At 36.4% G+C, this 18014-nt stretch overlaps 1 protein-coding gene across 2 annotated transcripts in view; it reads right to left on the bottom strand.

Moving 5' to 3' along the window:
* Positions 1-5462: 5462 nt before the first annotated feature.
* Positions 5463-18014, bottom strand: part of BRF1 (BRF1 general transcription factor IIIB subunit) — a 163742-nt gene continuing 151190 nt past the window's right edge. The window contains exons 16-18 of one of the 2 annotated variants that reach the window (XM_074213472.1): positions 15481-15532; positions 13661-13808; positions 5463-12758 (exon numbers count right to left, since the gene is read on the bottom strand). In XM_074213472.1, the coding sequence (XP_074069573.1) occupies positions 12721-12758; positions 13661-13808; positions 15481-15532 (238 nt within the window). In that variant the 3' untranslated portion in view covers positions 5463-12720. Of the gene's footprint in view, positions 12759-13660; positions 13830-15480; positions 15533-18014 lie in introns of both variants that reach the window. The other variant, XM_074213471.1, reaches the window with a different exon arrangement.

Raw genomic sequence — 18014 nt, 5'->3', positions numbered from 1 at the left:
GGAATTAGAATTGGGAAGGAAGAGACAAAACTCTCACTCTTTGCAGATGACATGATGGTGTACCTAGAGAATCTCCCCCCAAATTTAAAAAACTACTAGAAATAATTAGCAACTTTAGCAAAGTTGCAGGATATAAAATAAACCCTCATAAATTCTCAATATTTCAATATATGACTAGCAGGATACAACAAAAAGAGAAATCCCATTCAAAGTAACTTCAGACAATACAAAATACTTGGGAGTCTACCTGCCAAGGCAGACTCAGAAACTTTTTGAAAACAATTACAAAATACTCCTCACACAAATAAAATGAGATTTAAATAACTGGGTAAATATTAACTGCTCATAGATAGGCCGAGCTGATATTATAAAAATGACGATTCTATCAAAATTAAACTACTTTAGTGTTCTACCAATCAAAATTCCAAAAAGTTACTTTAATGAGTTAGAAAAAATTCTAAGTAAATTCATATGGAGAAATAAAAAGTCAAGAATTTTCAGGAATTTAATGAAAAAAAAGTACAAAAGAAGGTGGCTTAGCCCTACCAGATTTAAAATTATATTATAAAGTATCAGTCATCAAAACTGTCTGGTATTGGCTAAGAAATAGAGTCATGGACCAGTGGAATAGACTAGGTACAATAGCAGGAAATGATTATAGTAATCTGCTGTTTGATAAACCCAAAGAGTCCAGCTATTGGGGTAAAAACTCTCTCTTTAATAAAAATTGTTGGGAAAATTGGAAGTTAGTATGGCAGAAACTTGGATTAGCCCAACACCTCACACCCTATACCAAGATAAGATCAAAATAGATACAAGATTTAGACATAAAAAAACAATATCTTTGGCAAGGGAAGCAGTTTATGACCAAGGAAGAGATGGAGAACATCATTAAAAACAAACTATATAATTTCAGTTATATTAAATTAAAAAGCTTTTGCACAGACAAAACCACTGACCAAGATCAAAAGAAATGTAGTAAATTGGGAAACAATTTTTACAACTAGTGTTTCTGACAAAGGACTCATTTCTAAAATATACAGAGAACTGAGTCAAATTTAAATAAAAAAGCCATTCCCCAAATGAAAATGGTCAAAGGATATACAAAGGATATGAGGAAATCAAAGCGATCCACAGTCATATGAAAAATTTCTCTAAATCATTATTTATTAGAGAAATGAAAATCAAAGCTTCTCTGAGGTACCACCTCACGCATCTCAGATTGGCCAATATGACCAGAAAGAATAATGATCATTGTTGGAAGGGGTGTGGGAAATCTGGGACACTATTACACTGTTGGTGGAGCTGTGAACTCATCCAGCCTTTCTGGAGAGAATTTTGGAACTATGCTCAAAGGGCAACAAAAAATGTGCATACCCTTTGACCCAGCAATACCACTACTGGGTCTATATCCTGAAGAGAGATGAAGAAAAAGGGTAAAAACATCACTTGTACAAAAATATTCATAGCAGCCCTGTTTGTGGTGGCAAAGAATTGGAAATCAAGTGAATGTCCATCAATTGTGGAATAGCTTAATAAACTGTGGTATATGTATGTCATGGAACACTATTGTTCTATTAGAAACCAGGAGGGATGGGAATTCAGGGAAGCCTGGAGGGATTTTCATGAATTGATGCTGAGTGAGATGAGCAGAACCAGAAGAACATTGTACATCCTAATAGTGACATGGGGGTGATGATCAACCTGAATGGACTTAACTCTTTCCATTAGTTCAACAATCAGGCAAAATTTTGGGGTATCTGTAATGAAGAAAACCATCTGTATCCAGAGAAAGAACTATGGAGTTTGAACAAAGACTAAAGACTATTACCTTCAATTAAAAAAAAAGTTATCTTATGTAATTTTGCTATCTCTCATACATTGTTTCTTCCTTAAGGATATGATTTCTCTCTCATCACATTTATTTATTTATTTATTTTGGTTTTTGCAAGGCAAACGGGGTTAAGTGGCTTGCCCAAGGCCACACAGCTAGGTAATTATTAAGTGTCTGAGACTGGATTTGAACCTAGGTACTCCTGATTCCAGGGCCGGTGCTTTATCCACTATGCCACCTAGCTGCCCCTTCTCATCACATTCAACTTAGATCAGTGTGTAGCATGGAAACAATGTAAAGACTAACAGACTGCCTTCTGTGGGGGTGGGGGGAGGGAAGCAAGATTAGGGGGGAAATTGTAAAACTGAAAATAAATAAATTTATTTAAAAAAATGGGTTAGAGTCCAAGTTAAAAGTGAGACTGCTTTTAATCTGAAAATACAGTAAAAACAACAACAAAAAAAGTTGACATGTGTTAGAGAAGTTAAGGAGCAAAGGGATCATTTAACTTATAGATGTACAGTGATTTACCTTGGCAAAGGAAAAGGCCTTTTAATGTGGTACAGAGGTGGACAACTATGGTGGAAGGTATCTGAGGGATGTGTAATGAGGAAAAAAGAATGAGAAAGCTCTTAGTGAAATGCCTCAATTTTTCCAATTAAATATGAGGTATGATTCTTATCTAAAAGGGTGGGAAAGGGAGGTCATGGAATATTTTGAAGAAGGATGATAAGTTTTGTTAAAGTTTTTGCAGTGAATGAGATGGTAACTTGATTAGAGTGTAAAAAAGAATACTTTGCTGCAGTGAGAGTGCAATTGGGATTAATAACATTGATTTATAGAGGATCCAATTAGCACGATTTTGTGATTTTTCTCTAGCCTCATTCAGTGTAATGAAAATAGGAACAAAGGCAAAAGGTAATGGGACAAGATCTTTGAAAGGAAAAAGGGGGACAAAGAGTTGAACTGGTTCACTAATAGATTATGATTATTAGGCACTGAAAGCACTTTGAGTTAGTTCAGTTAAAACTCCCCTTGATATCCACCAGCTCCCCCCAGCCCCCCAACTCTTTCTCTTTTTTTTATTTCTGCTGAATGATCAATATATTCTCTAATCTTGGTGGGAAGGTGAAGAGCTGGTTTTGATGAGGATTTTGTGGGAATTAGATGCATCAGAGTAAGCAATTACATGGTAAAGGTATCACCAAAAAAAGCACCACCAGGAAACAAGGCTCTGCACTATCCATTTCCTATGTCAAAAAGCCCAAGGTCTTTATGTGGAAATCTTGTACTATAAAGCTAAGCCCATTACATCCAGAATCAAATTTAAAATGCTCCATTAATGGTTTTGGCCCCTCCCCCCCACCTTTCTTCCCTTCTAGCCCTCTTGCACCTTCTGTGATCTGTTAACACTGATCATGTTATAGCTGGTCCTAAAGTAAGACACTCCATCTCCCAGCTCTGACTATTTTCACTGGCTATTTCCCTTCTCATCTCTGCTTTCTTGGATTCATTGATTTCCTTTAAGTCGCTGCTAAAATTCTGCCTTCTATAGGAAGACTTTTCTAATCCCTCTGTTGAATATCTACAGTCTATCACAGATTGATATATACATATACACAAGCACACATATATAAGAACATATGCAAACATACACATATTTTGTGTACATATATATGTATATAAATATACATATATATATATATATACACACACATAGTACCTAGTTGTTTGCATGTTGAATCTTCCATTAGATTGTTAACAACTCCCAGAGAGGAGGGACTATCTTTTACTACTTCTTGTCTCCCCAGAGTTTAGCACAGTTCCTAGGTGTTTAATAAATGTTTATTGACTGACTAATTCAAAATTATAAGACTAAGAGCCATTTCTTCAACAGATAAATGTTCAAAGGATAGGAACTGGCAGTTTTCAAAAGAAAAAAATCTAGCCTCTAACAAAACTATGAAAAACACTGTAAATCACTTATTCAGGTTTTTTTCTTAGTTGTGTCTGACTCCATTTTGGGTCTTCTTAGCAAAGACAGTTTTTCATCTCTTCCAGTTATTTTTACAGCTTACTTAGATACTAAGTGTCTGAGGCCAGATTTGAACTCCAGAAGATGAGTCTTTGTCTCCAGGTCAGGCACTCTATGTACCAAGCTATCTAAGTCACCAAATCACTAATTAAAAAAATGCAAAATCAAAATAATTTTGAGATTCCATCTCATATCTATGAGACTGGCAAAGATAACAAAAGAGGAAAATGACATGTTGGAGAAGCTATAGGAAAATAGGTACACTAGTATATTAGTATATTAGCATATAATTAGTATATAAATTGTTTCAGTCATTTTAGAAAGCAATTTAGAACTATATTCCTAGAGAGGCAATTTCATTATCTAACAACTAGAGGATAATCCCTAATTCTATCATGCTCCCCTACCAACTTTATGATTTGACTGGGCTTCACAATTTCTTCTGACTGGCAGATAAATAGAAGGCTGGAAGGCATTGTTACAGAGAGAAGATTCCATAGAAATGAGAGGGAAAATATCATGGGTAGGGTAGGGTAGAACAATCAGGGACACAGAAAATTCTCTAACATCAGGCACATTTTATCTTCTCTCTCTCCTGCAAGAATTGTTAATAAAATTGAGGCATAACTAAAAAGAAAAAAAGGAGAGGGGGACCATGATCTAAAGGACAATAACATATAAGCTGATTGAATGAGGGAATTCAAAATAAGTACCTTATAACCATTTAATTCCATAAAGAATACAGAGTCTAAATAATGAATAGGATATAGAATACAAGTCCACATGTTTTATACATCTAGAATAGATTCAAAAACTAAATTCAATAAAGAAAATGATGGGGAAAAATCCTTTCTGAAAAAAGCCACAGAAAACAAAAAAAGAAAGAAAAGAAAAGAGAATCTTACTTGACTATTTAACTGAGAGGAAAAAAGTGGGAAAGAATTAGATAACTAAACAAAATAAAGTAGAGAACTATAATGGATATCAATTTAAAAATTTTACATAAATTTCTATCAAACAACAGCAATTCTTTGAATTTTTATGGTACCTGAAAAGGCAGGACTCTCTTTTTTTTTTACCTCCACAGACACCTAGTGAAGCCTTGGAAGTTTTCTACAATAGCTTAGTAAAAGGTGAGCTAGGTTGGCTTCCTAGATCCACATATCATATAAACTTCTTCCTTCAGAAGAAAAATGAGACCTAATGGATTTGTTCCACACTCACTTTAAATAACTAATTGAATATAGAATTAAAAGGAAATTTAGGGATTATAATTTCATAAAGTCAGAGGATTGAACTAGTCCACTTCTTAAACTTTTTTATAGTTTTTAAAACTAACAAATTGGGCAGCTAGGTGGCGCAGTGGATAGAGCACTGGCCCTGAAGTCAGGAGGACCTGAGTTCAAATCCAGCCTCAGACACTTAAGAATTACCTAGCTGTGTGGCCTTGGGCAAGCCACATAACCCTGTTTGCCTTGCAAAAAACCCCCCCAAAAACAAAGCTAAAACTATCAAATCTAGTTTATTTCCCTCCCACTTATCCCCTGCCCCCAAAAAAAAGAAATTCAAAAATTTCTGTGAAACAACTGTGTGTATATGCAAATAAAACAAATTCCTTCATTGACTAGGTTAAAAAAAAATGGCTCTGTAGTCTGCATCCATTATTTTTTCTGTGAGGAGGTGAGTAGAATGCTTTTACAAACTGAGGTCCAGGTGGGCTAAGTGACATGATCCAGGAGGAAGAGACTTGTGTTTCTACATAACCTGCTTATCATAAACTAGTCAGCTGAGAGTCATGAGGCAACTAGATGGGGTTAGATCAAATCTAGCCTCAGATATTTACCAGCTGTGTGACCCTGGGTAAGTCATTTAAATTGTCAGTTTGCTCAATTGTAAAATGGAGTAACAGCACCTACTTCACAAAATTGTTGTGAGGATTAAAATGAGGCATGATATCTGGTATATGGTAGGTGCTATATAAGTATTTAATCCCTCTTCCCTGATCATTTTCTATGCTAGAGCTCTGTAAAGAAAGGGTTAGGAAGGGAGGAATTGGTCTAACATCATCTTCAGACCTGGGTTGACAGGTTGACTTCGTGAATTTTATGTTAAGAATAACAGTAACTGGGGGCAGCTAGGAGTTGCAGTAGATAGAGCACGGCCCTGGAGTCAGGAGTACCTGGGTTCAAATCCGGCCTCAGACACTTAAGAATTACCTAGCTGTGTGGCCTTGGGCAAGCCATTTAACCTCATTGCCTTGCAAAAAACAAACCAGTAACTGGAGGCAGCTAGGTGGTACAATGGATAGAGTTCTGGCCCTGGAGTCAGGAGATCCTGAGTTCAAATGTGACCTCATAATTGCCTAGTTGTGTGACCTTGGGCAAGTCACTTAACCCCATTATCTTAAATAAAAAAATAATAGTAACTGGTAATGTGATGTCAAAATGATGTCTTGGGAATAAATGTGGAGATGACAATGATGTATCATTTTGATTAAAGAGAACTGGTAGCAAACAACAGCCCAACCAGTTTAGCACTTAAAGAGGTTATAGAGGGAATGGATTATAGTGTAAAAAATGTCCTTATTCTGGAATGAGCAGGGATATGACTTGGATCCTGAAGGATTTAAGATGATTCTTATATGTAAGTAGCATGGTTCCATATTACCGCTCCCCACTGGTCAACTAAAACTGGTTTAGATAGGCTTTTTTTTTGTATTGGTTTCATTTAAGATCTAGGATTCTAAGTCAAAAGGAAAAAAGAAAGTAGAATGATTGTTTTGCCACTTGGGAACTCTACTAGAAATCTGATATTCATATAACCAAAGTGTGAGGGTAAACTGCTCTGAGCTAACAAGACACTATGAAAACCTGAATTAGGCTGGTTGAGGGGTACTTATTTTAAAACCTTCTATAGTGGAGAGAATTGGGAAAGGAGAAGTAGGGGGACAATGGGGAGCAATGTATCAGGGAGAGAGCACTGAATGGAGTCAGAGCAATAAGTATTTATTAAATGCCTACCTGAGGCACTGTGCTAAGCACTTTGAATACAAAGAAAGGCAAAAAACAAACAAAAACAACCCCAGTCCCCTGCTCTGGAGAAGCTCACAATCTAATGAGAACAAAACATGCAAAAACCCCAATAAAACAAATCTAGCTGCAAACAAGATATATACAGGATAAATTGGAAATTGTTCATTAAGAGTGTTTGGGATAGTTTTTTTTATAGGAGGAATTTAATTGAAAACTGAAGGAAGTCAAAGAAGGCAGGAGGTGGAGATGAGAAGGGAGAGAATTCTAGGAATGGGGAAGAGCGCACATGACTGTGAGATGGAGTGTCAAATGCAAAGGATAGCAAGGGGGGGTGGGATATTGGCATATATAGGAGTGAACAAGGTATAAAATAAGTGCAAGGGATTGGAGGGACCAGGTTAAGGACTTTGGCAGACAGGATCTTATAATTTTACCTAGTGGTGATAGGGAGTCACTAGAGTTTATTGAACCAGGGGTGACATGGTTAGATCTGTAATCTGTAAAATCAATTTGCCAGCTGAATGAAAGTAGGATAAGCAGAGGCAGAGATTCATTTGATACCTCACCTTTCACACTTGTGGCCCCCTGGCAAATCACTTAACCTCTCTGTGCCTCAGTTTCCTAAATTGCAAAATCAAATTGGATTAGATGGCTTCTGAGGTCCCTTCCAGCTCTATCTTTATAATCCTGTAATCCAAAAGGGCAAGACCCTCTGAATGAAACAGGAATGTATGGACATCAAGGTTATAACCTATGCTGTTTTCTTATTCTCCCTAAACTTCTGAAGCTAAATTCTAAGTGGGGAAAAAAAACCAAACAAATAGTAAAAAATTATTGAGGTGAGTTACTTCTAGGATGCTGTCTTTCCCTGAACCTACTTGACTCCATTTGTTTCCCTGGCTAGTTCTTTATTCTTCTATACCTCCTTCTTGATGTGTAGGTGTCTGTTAGGCAGGCATTCTTAACTTAGTGTCTGTGAACTTTTTTAAAAAACATCTTAAAAACTGTATTTCTTTTTTGAGTAATTTTATAACAAAATATTTTATCTGAAAATGCACTTTCTATAAAACAAGATTTTCTATGATACAATTTCATAGGGCTTCATTGTCCTACAACATACATACTATCAAGAAATTCCCCCCAAATCATTAAACATGCAGAAGCATTCATCATCAGATGATCATAAGTGGTCCCTCAAAAGTTCCTACTTACATTTAAAAAAAAAGATAATATTGGTTTTCTCTCAAAGAATCATTTCACTGACACCCAAGTCTGTACTAATTTTAGGCTGACACTAACAATGAGAAAAGGCTGGATTTACATTCTTAGCAAAATAATGACTTTCACTATACACATGTATGCATGCAACATCTTTACAGCAAGTTATTTACTTTTCCTTCTTACCTTCTTCATTCCTCTCAGATTATTCTTCTGGGAAGAATGTGTTTGTGGTCAACTGATTATATCATAGTTCACTCAGTTTCAAATCATCTCCAAGAGACAGACCTGAATATTCACTTTTGATCTTTGAGTGATGTTCAGTATAAAAGAATATAGATATTAAACGTATCTTTAGGTCCATTGGAAAGTTTTCCCTTTCCTTTCTTAATTTCAGAATATATTTCATATTTGTCTGTTTTTCCAAAGTCTTTGCAATTTGACTTTTCTTTTGTAGACAGTGTCTTCCATCTCTCAGATAGCTAACAGCAATTGACAGAAAAAAATGGATGCTTCTTGATCCACTCAGAAGACTGTAGACCAAACTCTCTTCAGTGCAGGAATTCTCTTTAGAACAGGGGTTCTACTCATCTCTCCAAACCTGTCCCTTTCCCTGAACCTCATTATGCCATGACTTTATCTGGAAAGATAGTCTTTTTTGATCCAAGTGTTGGAGATGGCAAATATGAGCATTTAATTGTATGACAGGATCTCTGCTCATAGCCTACAGAGAACGTTTGTTGATTGGTAAGTGGTTAGTCATTAAGTATACAACCAAACAACAGTTTGACTTCCTTCTTTGTGTTATGGCAAAATAAGATCAGTTGGATATATTAGTTTCAAATACATTGATGCTGCTTTTTTGTTTGTGAAAAACAATTCTTTGATATTTTTTAGGGAAGTATTGTAGAGATAGGTTGGTTAGAATAATTTTATGGGATGGAGAAAACACTGGATGCCATGTTTAGGGGGGGTAAAAAGGTGTTATGCAGGGGCAGCTAGTTGGCACAGTGGTTATAGTACTGGCCCTGGAGTCAGAAGAACCCGAGTTGAAATCCAGCCTCAGACACTTAATAATTACCTAGATGTACAGCCTTGGGCAAGCCATTTAGCCCACTGCCTTGCAAAACAAAACAACAAAAAAGCTGTTATGCAGAAATGGACAGGGCTTTTGGTACTGTTGTGTGGTAAAGCTCCGAGTTGGTTTGGATGGTTTCCCCCTGTAAAATAAACCATCCCGAACCCCAGTACTGTGACATTAAAAGGGAAAAGTTGAGGGCAGTGTTTGTTTTATGGTACCCAGCTTCCCTGGCTCTTGGGCTGTGTTCCCAGGATAGTTCTTATCTTCAGATCAGGAATGTTTCCCAGTATGTTCTGCTAAACTGGCATTTTCTCCTCCTTAGAAACAATACTTCCTAAAGGAGACTTTTTTTTTTCAATGAGTCTACAACAAAACTGTCCACATTTTTTATTATGTAGATTATCCTTAGCCAGCATTTGAAGGCTTTTCCTCAACTATAAATTAAAGGGGGTTAATTTGGATCTTTAAGATCCCTTTTGGCTATACATTTGTGATTTTTTTTTTTTTTTTTTTGCAAAGCAATGGGGTCAAGTGGCTTGCCCAAGGCCACACAGCTAAGTAATTATTAAGTGTCTGAGGCCGGATTTGAACTCAGGTATTCATGACTTCAGGGCCCTTGCTGGACCACCTATCCGCCCCTACATTTGTGATCTTTGGTAATTTACAGTGATGAAAATCACTGGCAACTCTTGCCTTTACCCTATATTACCTCTTGCTTTCACTCCCATCTCTCTGGTCCTTTTCCCTCTCCATTTCCTCATCTGGCTTTTCCCCTTTCCTTTATTTTAATAAATCAATGCAGAGTCCAATGTTGGCTTTTGTGCACCACAGCAGAAAATAATTTTGTTTTTCTTCAGAGACTTTGAAGTTTGGAAATCAAACAGACCATGCTCTGAAGGAGTTTGTATTAGAGGAAGAATGGGCATGTACAGAAATAACTAATGCACAGTCAAATATGAGATTAGAAGTGCAAAGGAAAGGCACAAAGTTCTATGAGAAATTTAAGGAAGAGATCATTGCCAGCTTGGAGCAGGGTGGTCATGAAGGCTTCCTGGAGGTGGCATCTGAGTTGAACCTGTCAAGGACTTCCATAGGCAGAGATAGGAGTGAGAGGAAGCAGTTCATGAAAACACAGAAATAGGAGGGCAAAACTCAAGCAGGAGGAGGAAATGTCCAGTTTATGCTTTATTTCACATAAAGTCGTAACTGGAACATCCCTCCTCCAGATCCTCCCTTTTCTTTCATTGGTGATTTCACCCTTGTGACTCCATTCTGTTGAGGGACCCCAGTCAGGCAACCTTCATTCTTGCCTTGACATCTGGTCTTCCTAAGTTTTCTTTTCCATTAACATGGAAGAATCAGAAGAGAGGTTGTTCTTTTAACTTTAAATTTATATGTTTCTTTCTTTAAATCCCTAGCTCTAAAGGGTACAACTTAATGAATATTAACTGAATTGACTAAGTAGCAGCAACAGAAGCCATCTTTGTTCTTCCAATCTGACACACTGCTAAGGTTACGCTTCCCTGGACTATAATAAGAATTTTTCTAATTGTTCTTTTTGCACTCATTTTTACCTCTCTCCAATCTATTTTCCACACAACTGCCAAACTGTTCTTTCTAAAGTACAAGGTTGACTATGTCACTGCCTGCTCCAAAAACTTCAAGGATTCCCTCTTGCTCCAGGATAAAATATAAACTCCTCTAGAGAACTAATAAACTTTTTCAGAGCCAGTCAAAAATGCCCTATTTGCTATTCTTCACATGGTATTTCTTTTGCCACCTCCATACCTTTACACAAGTTGGGTCTAGTATCCTCTCTGACAGAAATTATTTTGTATTTACTTAACTATGCATCGCTTTCTTACTCTACCCCCATTTCCCATAACTCAAACTACGCTTCTTAAGGAAATGACTTTATATCCCCAGAGCATAGCACAGTGCTTGGAACATAAGTAATGTTTATTGAATAAATGAGACTGAAGTGATGACAAAGTACTAGGGTGAGTAATCTCTGTTTCTTGTATCTACTCTTCAATTTTAAGACATGGCTCTTCTAAATAAGATCATGGTTCTCAGAGGTCTTCTTTTTTGATCCTTATCATTTCTCAGTGAGACTCAATAAAAAAATTCACCATTTACCACCATGCTTCAGTTGCCTTCTCGCCCTAGAAGTCCCCTCATCCTGTGTTCCACTCACCGTGCAATATTCCTCTGCTCCTGTGGCAACCTGCTCCAAATGGTTAAGTTCCTCCAGGAACTTCCATTTTGACAATGGGCTCAGCCCTGTCCTCCTTAAGTCCTCTTCCAGTTCTGCTCCTGACTCTCTGAACCACACCACCATGTTTTCTTGTGTGGTATCTTTTCACTTCTTCTTCCCTACAGTCTTCCCCCATTAGGATGTAAGTTCTTTGAGGACAGGGACTATCTTTTTTTTTTTCTTATTTTGGCTTGTATTTGTATTTCCAGTGCTTAGCATGATGCCAGGCTCAAGGTAAGTGCTTAATATTTTATCTAGATACCTTTATGTATTTATAGCAACAGACAACATGAGATGTGACAAAGGACCTAAAAAGAGGATAGAGGTTATGACACAGAAGTTAAAGGAGACAGTTCAAGAAATGTTCTAAAGATGGAACTGAAAAGATGTGGCAACTTATGTGGGTTAAGGGAGAACAAAGAAACAAGGATGACTTCAAGATTTGAAGGTATCTGGTACTAGTGAGTTTCTGAAATAACAATGGTGAGAGATGTTCCCTAAGAACAAAAGAGGGAACATGGTCTAATAACATGGATTTAGGGTAAAAAAAATCAGGGTCTAAATATCATTTCTTTTACATACTTACCTATGTGACCTTAAGACAAATCCCTTACCCTTTTTGTTCCTTCACATTTAAACTAGGGGTTGGCCTAGATGATTTTCACTTCAGATTCTTTTTAGTCTAAATCCCATGATTCTATGTTAGCAATGTTTCTACTGAAGTTGCTTCCTTTGTTGCTAGGGGGAGAGGTCACTGCTTCTTTGAGTGAATGTTCTATTTGGATAGAGAGGAGGGTTGATGTACACAGTTTTATTTTCTGCTATAAGAGACTGTATTATTTTTAAGTCCAAACACCTGGATAATTATTTTACATTTCAGACACTGAGTATGATGGCTATTAGCTGATTTGATAGTGACAGCAGCAGCACCTGGACTACCAAAAGTGAAGCCAGGAGGAAGGCAAGATACGCGCTTCTACCCCACATAGACAGAGACTATCTTTGCTTGCTGAGTAGAAATATTCCTTACATTTCTCAAAACATGATCCAAAAATTAAAGTGTGACAAAGCTCAAACAAACTTTTTCTTTGAATGATGAGTCAATATAAACTGATTAAACACAAAATACAACTAAAATTATCTTTTAAAAAGTCTAGACTGTTCATGAACATGGGGATATCCCGAAACTCCTTTCACCAATAGCACGATCAGAAGATATGTCCAATATTAAGATGTGGTTACAAGTCCTTTAGAAGCTTAAACTCAGTAGCCATCATCATCATCCAAGTCACAGCCATAATCTGAAAGGCACAGAGAAAACAGCAAATAAATATCTATATTACAAAAGAAGGAAAACAAAAATGGCTCACTGTTCATTTACAATTATATTACTTTCTTCTCCATATTCTCATCTCAGAGCCCTACATCCCGAGACTATTTGAATCCAGAGTGATTTTCCCATTCTCTGAATTCATGTATTCATTACCTCAACTACTTGATAGACAATTAAATGCATCCTGCCTTGTGACATCTTTTATAATGATAATAATAATAATAATAATTTTTTTAATCAGTCAGAAGTACTTATGAAATGATTACTATATGACAAGTATTGTGCATGGATTCAAAGAAAGAAAAAAATAGTCTCTTCAATTGAAACTGAGAAATATTTCTTAAGCTGCCCCTCAGATTTTTTGGGGTTTTTTGCAAGGCCAATGCGGTTAAGGGGCTTGCCCAAGGCCACACAGCCAGGTAATTATTAAGTGTCTGAGGCCACATTTGAACTCAGGTCCTCCTGATTCCAGGGCCAGTGCTCTATCCAGTATGCCACCTAGCTGCCCACACTTTTTTTGTTTTAAAAAAATTGATAAATGACTTGAAATGTTCTCATCATTCAGATTCTGTGAAGGCCTTAATGATAATGGTTTACATTTCTATAATGCCTAATGGTTTATAAACAATCTTGAAGTATAAATACTATAATTCCAATTTTATAAAGGAGATTCAAACTCAGATCTTTTGACTCCAAGTCTATCACTTGTTCAACAATAATGAACTGTGCTAAATCAGATAATATACCACTTATAAGTAGTCCAACTAACTGATTCAAGGCCCAGAAACTGTATTTACCACTATTCTTAATTTTACTTCCTCAAATCATGTCCAATCTCCTCCCCCAGCCCCTTGAACCAGTCCTACCTACCATTTCCTCCCATTAATTGAAGGGCACTCATGCAATGATCCTCCTCTTCTTCTATCTCTTCTTCTTCAACATCATCTTCATGATTATATAGTACTGGCCCACTTTCAACCACAATATTTGGAGGCTTTGCATGGTCTGTAGCCTGTGTCTGTGAATTGAGAAGCGATACCTACCAAGATGAAAGATAAAATGGACATGTTCCTTCTGCATTAATCCTACCTAAGCCAAAGGAGAACTGATACCTACTTTTTACACAGATCCCTGTGAGTTTGAGTATTTGAGAGGGAGTGATTAGAGACCAGAAATCAGTAATTCCCTGTCATTTTTTCCATAGTTGAAAAATATTAAGACATTTTAAGCTAGATTAAACTTCAGGGTGAAATCAAATGAAGACAACTGGCCATCAAGATCCTTACCCCCACTGATGTAAACAATAAATTTCCTGAGTGCTATAGCTCAGCTCAGATGATGGGCCATGAGAAGGCTTCTTCACATACAGTTACAACGAAACTGACACATGTGCTACTGGCACTTTCACAGAAGAAAAAATGAATTTTTCAGTCATTTTACATAAATTAGGAACCAGAGGAAAGTAAATAGAATGCTAACATAAAAGGTGGCAGAACTCAGTTTATTTTAATTCTTTCTCTTTTTTCATCTCTAAGAATATTCTTCCCTCCTTTGATTCACAATCATATAGTTCTGGGCTGAAAAACTCTAGCAGATTCTTTAATTCTGAACAATTTCAAGCAGATGCCTGAAAGTGGCAGTTTTAGCAGATCTCAAGAACAAGATGAGCCCAAAGTGCAATACAGAAGACAAAAAAAGTTAACGTGATCTTAGGTTGCATCAAAGTAAGTTGCATTTAGGCATCCAAATGGTAGCAAGGCTTTATGCAACTTTATTCTACCTCGGTAAACCTTTTCTCAGCAAAGTAGGTCAATCTTCCCTCCTTCCATTAAGAAACCCTCTCAACATCCAACCTGCCCATTCTGGCAAACAAAACACCAAGCTAAAATGCCTTACTGCTCCTGGAAGTGCTAGCCTTCCCATTTAAAAATTTTGTTTTGACTTCTGACAAGAGTCAGAAGGTTGTAGATCTAGAAAGTCATATGTGTTTTGCTCCTCTTATGCATGTTGGTAAGGAGTTATAGAACTTAGAGAGCAATATCGTAGAGTAGAACTGGCCCATTGTTCAAAACTTGTTAAGATGTGTAAAGCTGATCAACTTGTAGGTTTATACCTTCCTTTGTTAAGGGAGGGAAATAATCTTATTTCCTACTTTGACAATTGTTCAGCATAAATAAACACATACCTCTGTCATTGAAAGACTTAAGTAATATAAGGAGTTTATAATATCAAGACTCTGGATTCCAAATATTGGAATTAATCAGAACTATATTTTGTATAAATGGTCCAGATTCTCTTATCTGGTCATCCTTATTCCTTTCTTCGGGGTAATTTCTTTCCTCCTGGAGGGAAGAGCCAAAATAAGTGCCTAGACCCTTATCTTATTATGTAATTTTGTAATCTCTTATACTTTATTTTTCTTACTTAAGGATATGATTTCTCTCTCTTCACATTCAACTGAGATCAATGTATACCATGGAATCAATGTAAAGACTAACAGAATGCCCCCTGTGGGGGGTGGGGGAGGAAGCAAGACTAAATACAATCTTTCAAAATAAGTGCCCAATAAATTAAATATCTGTCTCAGTGAACTCTAACACTGGAGACTAGGACCAGTTATTGCTCTGGGGGGAGGGAATAGTTCAGTAAGGAAAGAGATCAACAGTCAAAAGTCAATGCTTTTAACTAACCTCTCTTGTTTGAGTCTTTTTAGCTGGTTGTGTAGAAACCAATGGTCTCAATCTGTAAAGAAAAAAAGGTACTCATAAATGAAAATAAGAACAATCTTAAGTGAAATGGATTAGATCATCACAGACCTGAACTAGCATATTGATTTTAAATGCTTTTTTTAAAAATATTAAACCTATTGTGATTTAACTTTTGAACTCATACTTAATTGGAAATCTCTCCTAAGTTACCAGTGATTTCCTAATGGCCAAATCTGATAGTCTTTTTTCAGTCTTGTTTTCCATCTCCTTTTGAATTTAATACTACTGATCTCTTAGCTACTGTTTCCTCTCTGGATTTCTGGGTCAATTCTCTCACCTTGTGTATCTCCTACTTGTCTGAGGTTCTTTTGAAAGTCTCCTTTACAGCTTCATCATTCATATTATGGCTCCTAACTAAAAATAACTATAGACAGACCCTCTTTTCTTCTCTCTCTCTCTATATATATACTTATTCTCTTTGTAGCCCAAGCTTTGCTATCAGCTATCATCTATTTCTATGCAGATGACTCCCAGACCTATATATCCAGCCCATCTCTCTTCCTTCAGCTTGAGTTTTACATCACCAGTTGCCTGTTGAATATTTCAAACCGGGTATCTTGGTAACACTGTAAAAATAAACTGAACTTATTTATCTAGATACTCTATCCTTCTAAATGTCCCCATTTCTGTCAAAGGCATCACTATTCTAGTCTTTCACATTTACAAATTTGGCATTTTGACTCCAAACTCTCCATCACCCCACATATCACATCAGTTTCTAAATCCTGACATTGTTATCTTGACAAAATTTCTTAAATCCTTCATCTCTCTACCTGCATATCTTAGTTAAGATTCTCATTGCCTAATATTATCACAATAGCCCCCTAGTTAGTTTCCTTGTCTCAAGTCTTGCCCTACTTTATTTCATCCTATACAGAGCTAAGTGGAGATTTGACTGTGATTCCCATATTTAATCAATTCCAGTGAATTCCTATTTCTTCTATGATAAAATATAAACTCTGCTTAGCTTTTAAAACCCACAAAATATAGCCCCAGAATACTTTCCAGATTCAATGCCTATCACTTCCCCTCCCTACATTCTGTGATCCAGTTAACTACCCTTTTTACTTTTTTCACATGTAACAACCTGTCTCATCTGTGCTTTTTTATTGATTGCATTTTCTCCTCACATGCTAGTGCCCCTTCTCTTCCATAAAATGTTACTTAAGCATTATCTTCTCATTTCAATTGCAAATGCTCCCCTCTTTGCATTTAACTACTTTGTACACATTATTTTTTAAAGTATGTATTAAATATTGTAGTAATATTAACCTGCCATCCTTCTGCTCTATTCAATGAATTATTTTTATTAATGCTCTTCCTACATTTCTTCCTGTCCAAATACCTCCTCCCCAAAACAAATGGCTATCCTTATAACAAATAAATTTACTTAACAGAAACAAATTCACATACTAATCATCCCTGAAAATATATGCCTAATCCTGTGCCTAATGTTTATCACCTACCAAAAGGTAAAATTACCTTTCTTCTCTAGACTTCTGGAGTTCTAACCTGTCATGAAATAGAATACAAGAATACTTTCAATGTTGTTTTTCTTTTACAATTTTGTAGTCTTCCTTGTTCTGCTCATTTCACTTTGTATCAGTTCACGGAAATCTTCATAGGTTTTTCAGGATTCATTCCTTCCATTATTTGTTATAATACTATACACACACACACACACACACACACACACACACACACACACACAATAATTTGTTTATCCATTTCCTAATTGATGGGTATATACTTTATTACTAGTTTTCAACAATAAAAAGTGGGGATATATAAATACATATATATGCATAAGTACATATGGGTGTTTTCTCTATCTTTGATCTCTTTAGCATATATGCCTAACAGTGATATCACTAAATCAAAGGGTATAAACAGTTGAGCTATTTAGGAAATGTTCTGCTTCACAGTTCCATCAACAAAACTCCCCTACTTCCCCTTTATCAACTATCATTCTCCCTTTTTATTGTTTCTGCTAATATGATTTGGTTGAAGGTAGAAGCTTGGAGTATTTTGAAATTATTTTTTTTATTATTAGTGATAGCGAGAATCATTTTTTTTGTTTCACTGCTACTCATTTACATTTTTTTTCTTTTGAGAACTACCTTTTCAAATCCTTTGATGATTTATCAACTGGGGAATGGTTGTTGTTCTTATCCACTTGTATCTATTCTCTATAGATTACTTCCAGGTAACATGATTAACAAGATAAAGGACAAGACATTTTCTCCAATTCCAAGACCTCTCAAACCTCTCCAGAACAGGTGCTGCTAAAGTGGCACAGTAAATAAGAGCACCAGCCCTGGAGTTAGGAGGACTGAGTTCAAATCTGACCTCGGACACCTGATAATTACCTACCTGTGTGACCTTGGGCAAGTCACTTAACCCCACTGTCTTGCAACCCCCCCCCCAAAAAAACCCTCTCCAGAACAAAGAAAAAC

This window comes from Macrotis lagotis, chromosome 1 (genome assembly GCF_037893015.1).
Source record: "Macrotis lagotis isolate mMagLag1 chromosome 1, bilby.v1.9.chrom.fasta, whole genome shotgun sequence".
Lineage (NCBI taxonomy): Eukaryota > Metazoa > Chordata > Mammalia > Peramelemorphia > Peramelidae > Macrotis > Macrotis lagotis.
The sequence above is the reverse complement of the archived record's forward strand: the minus strand, read 5'-3'. Positions and strand labels throughout refer to the sequence as shown.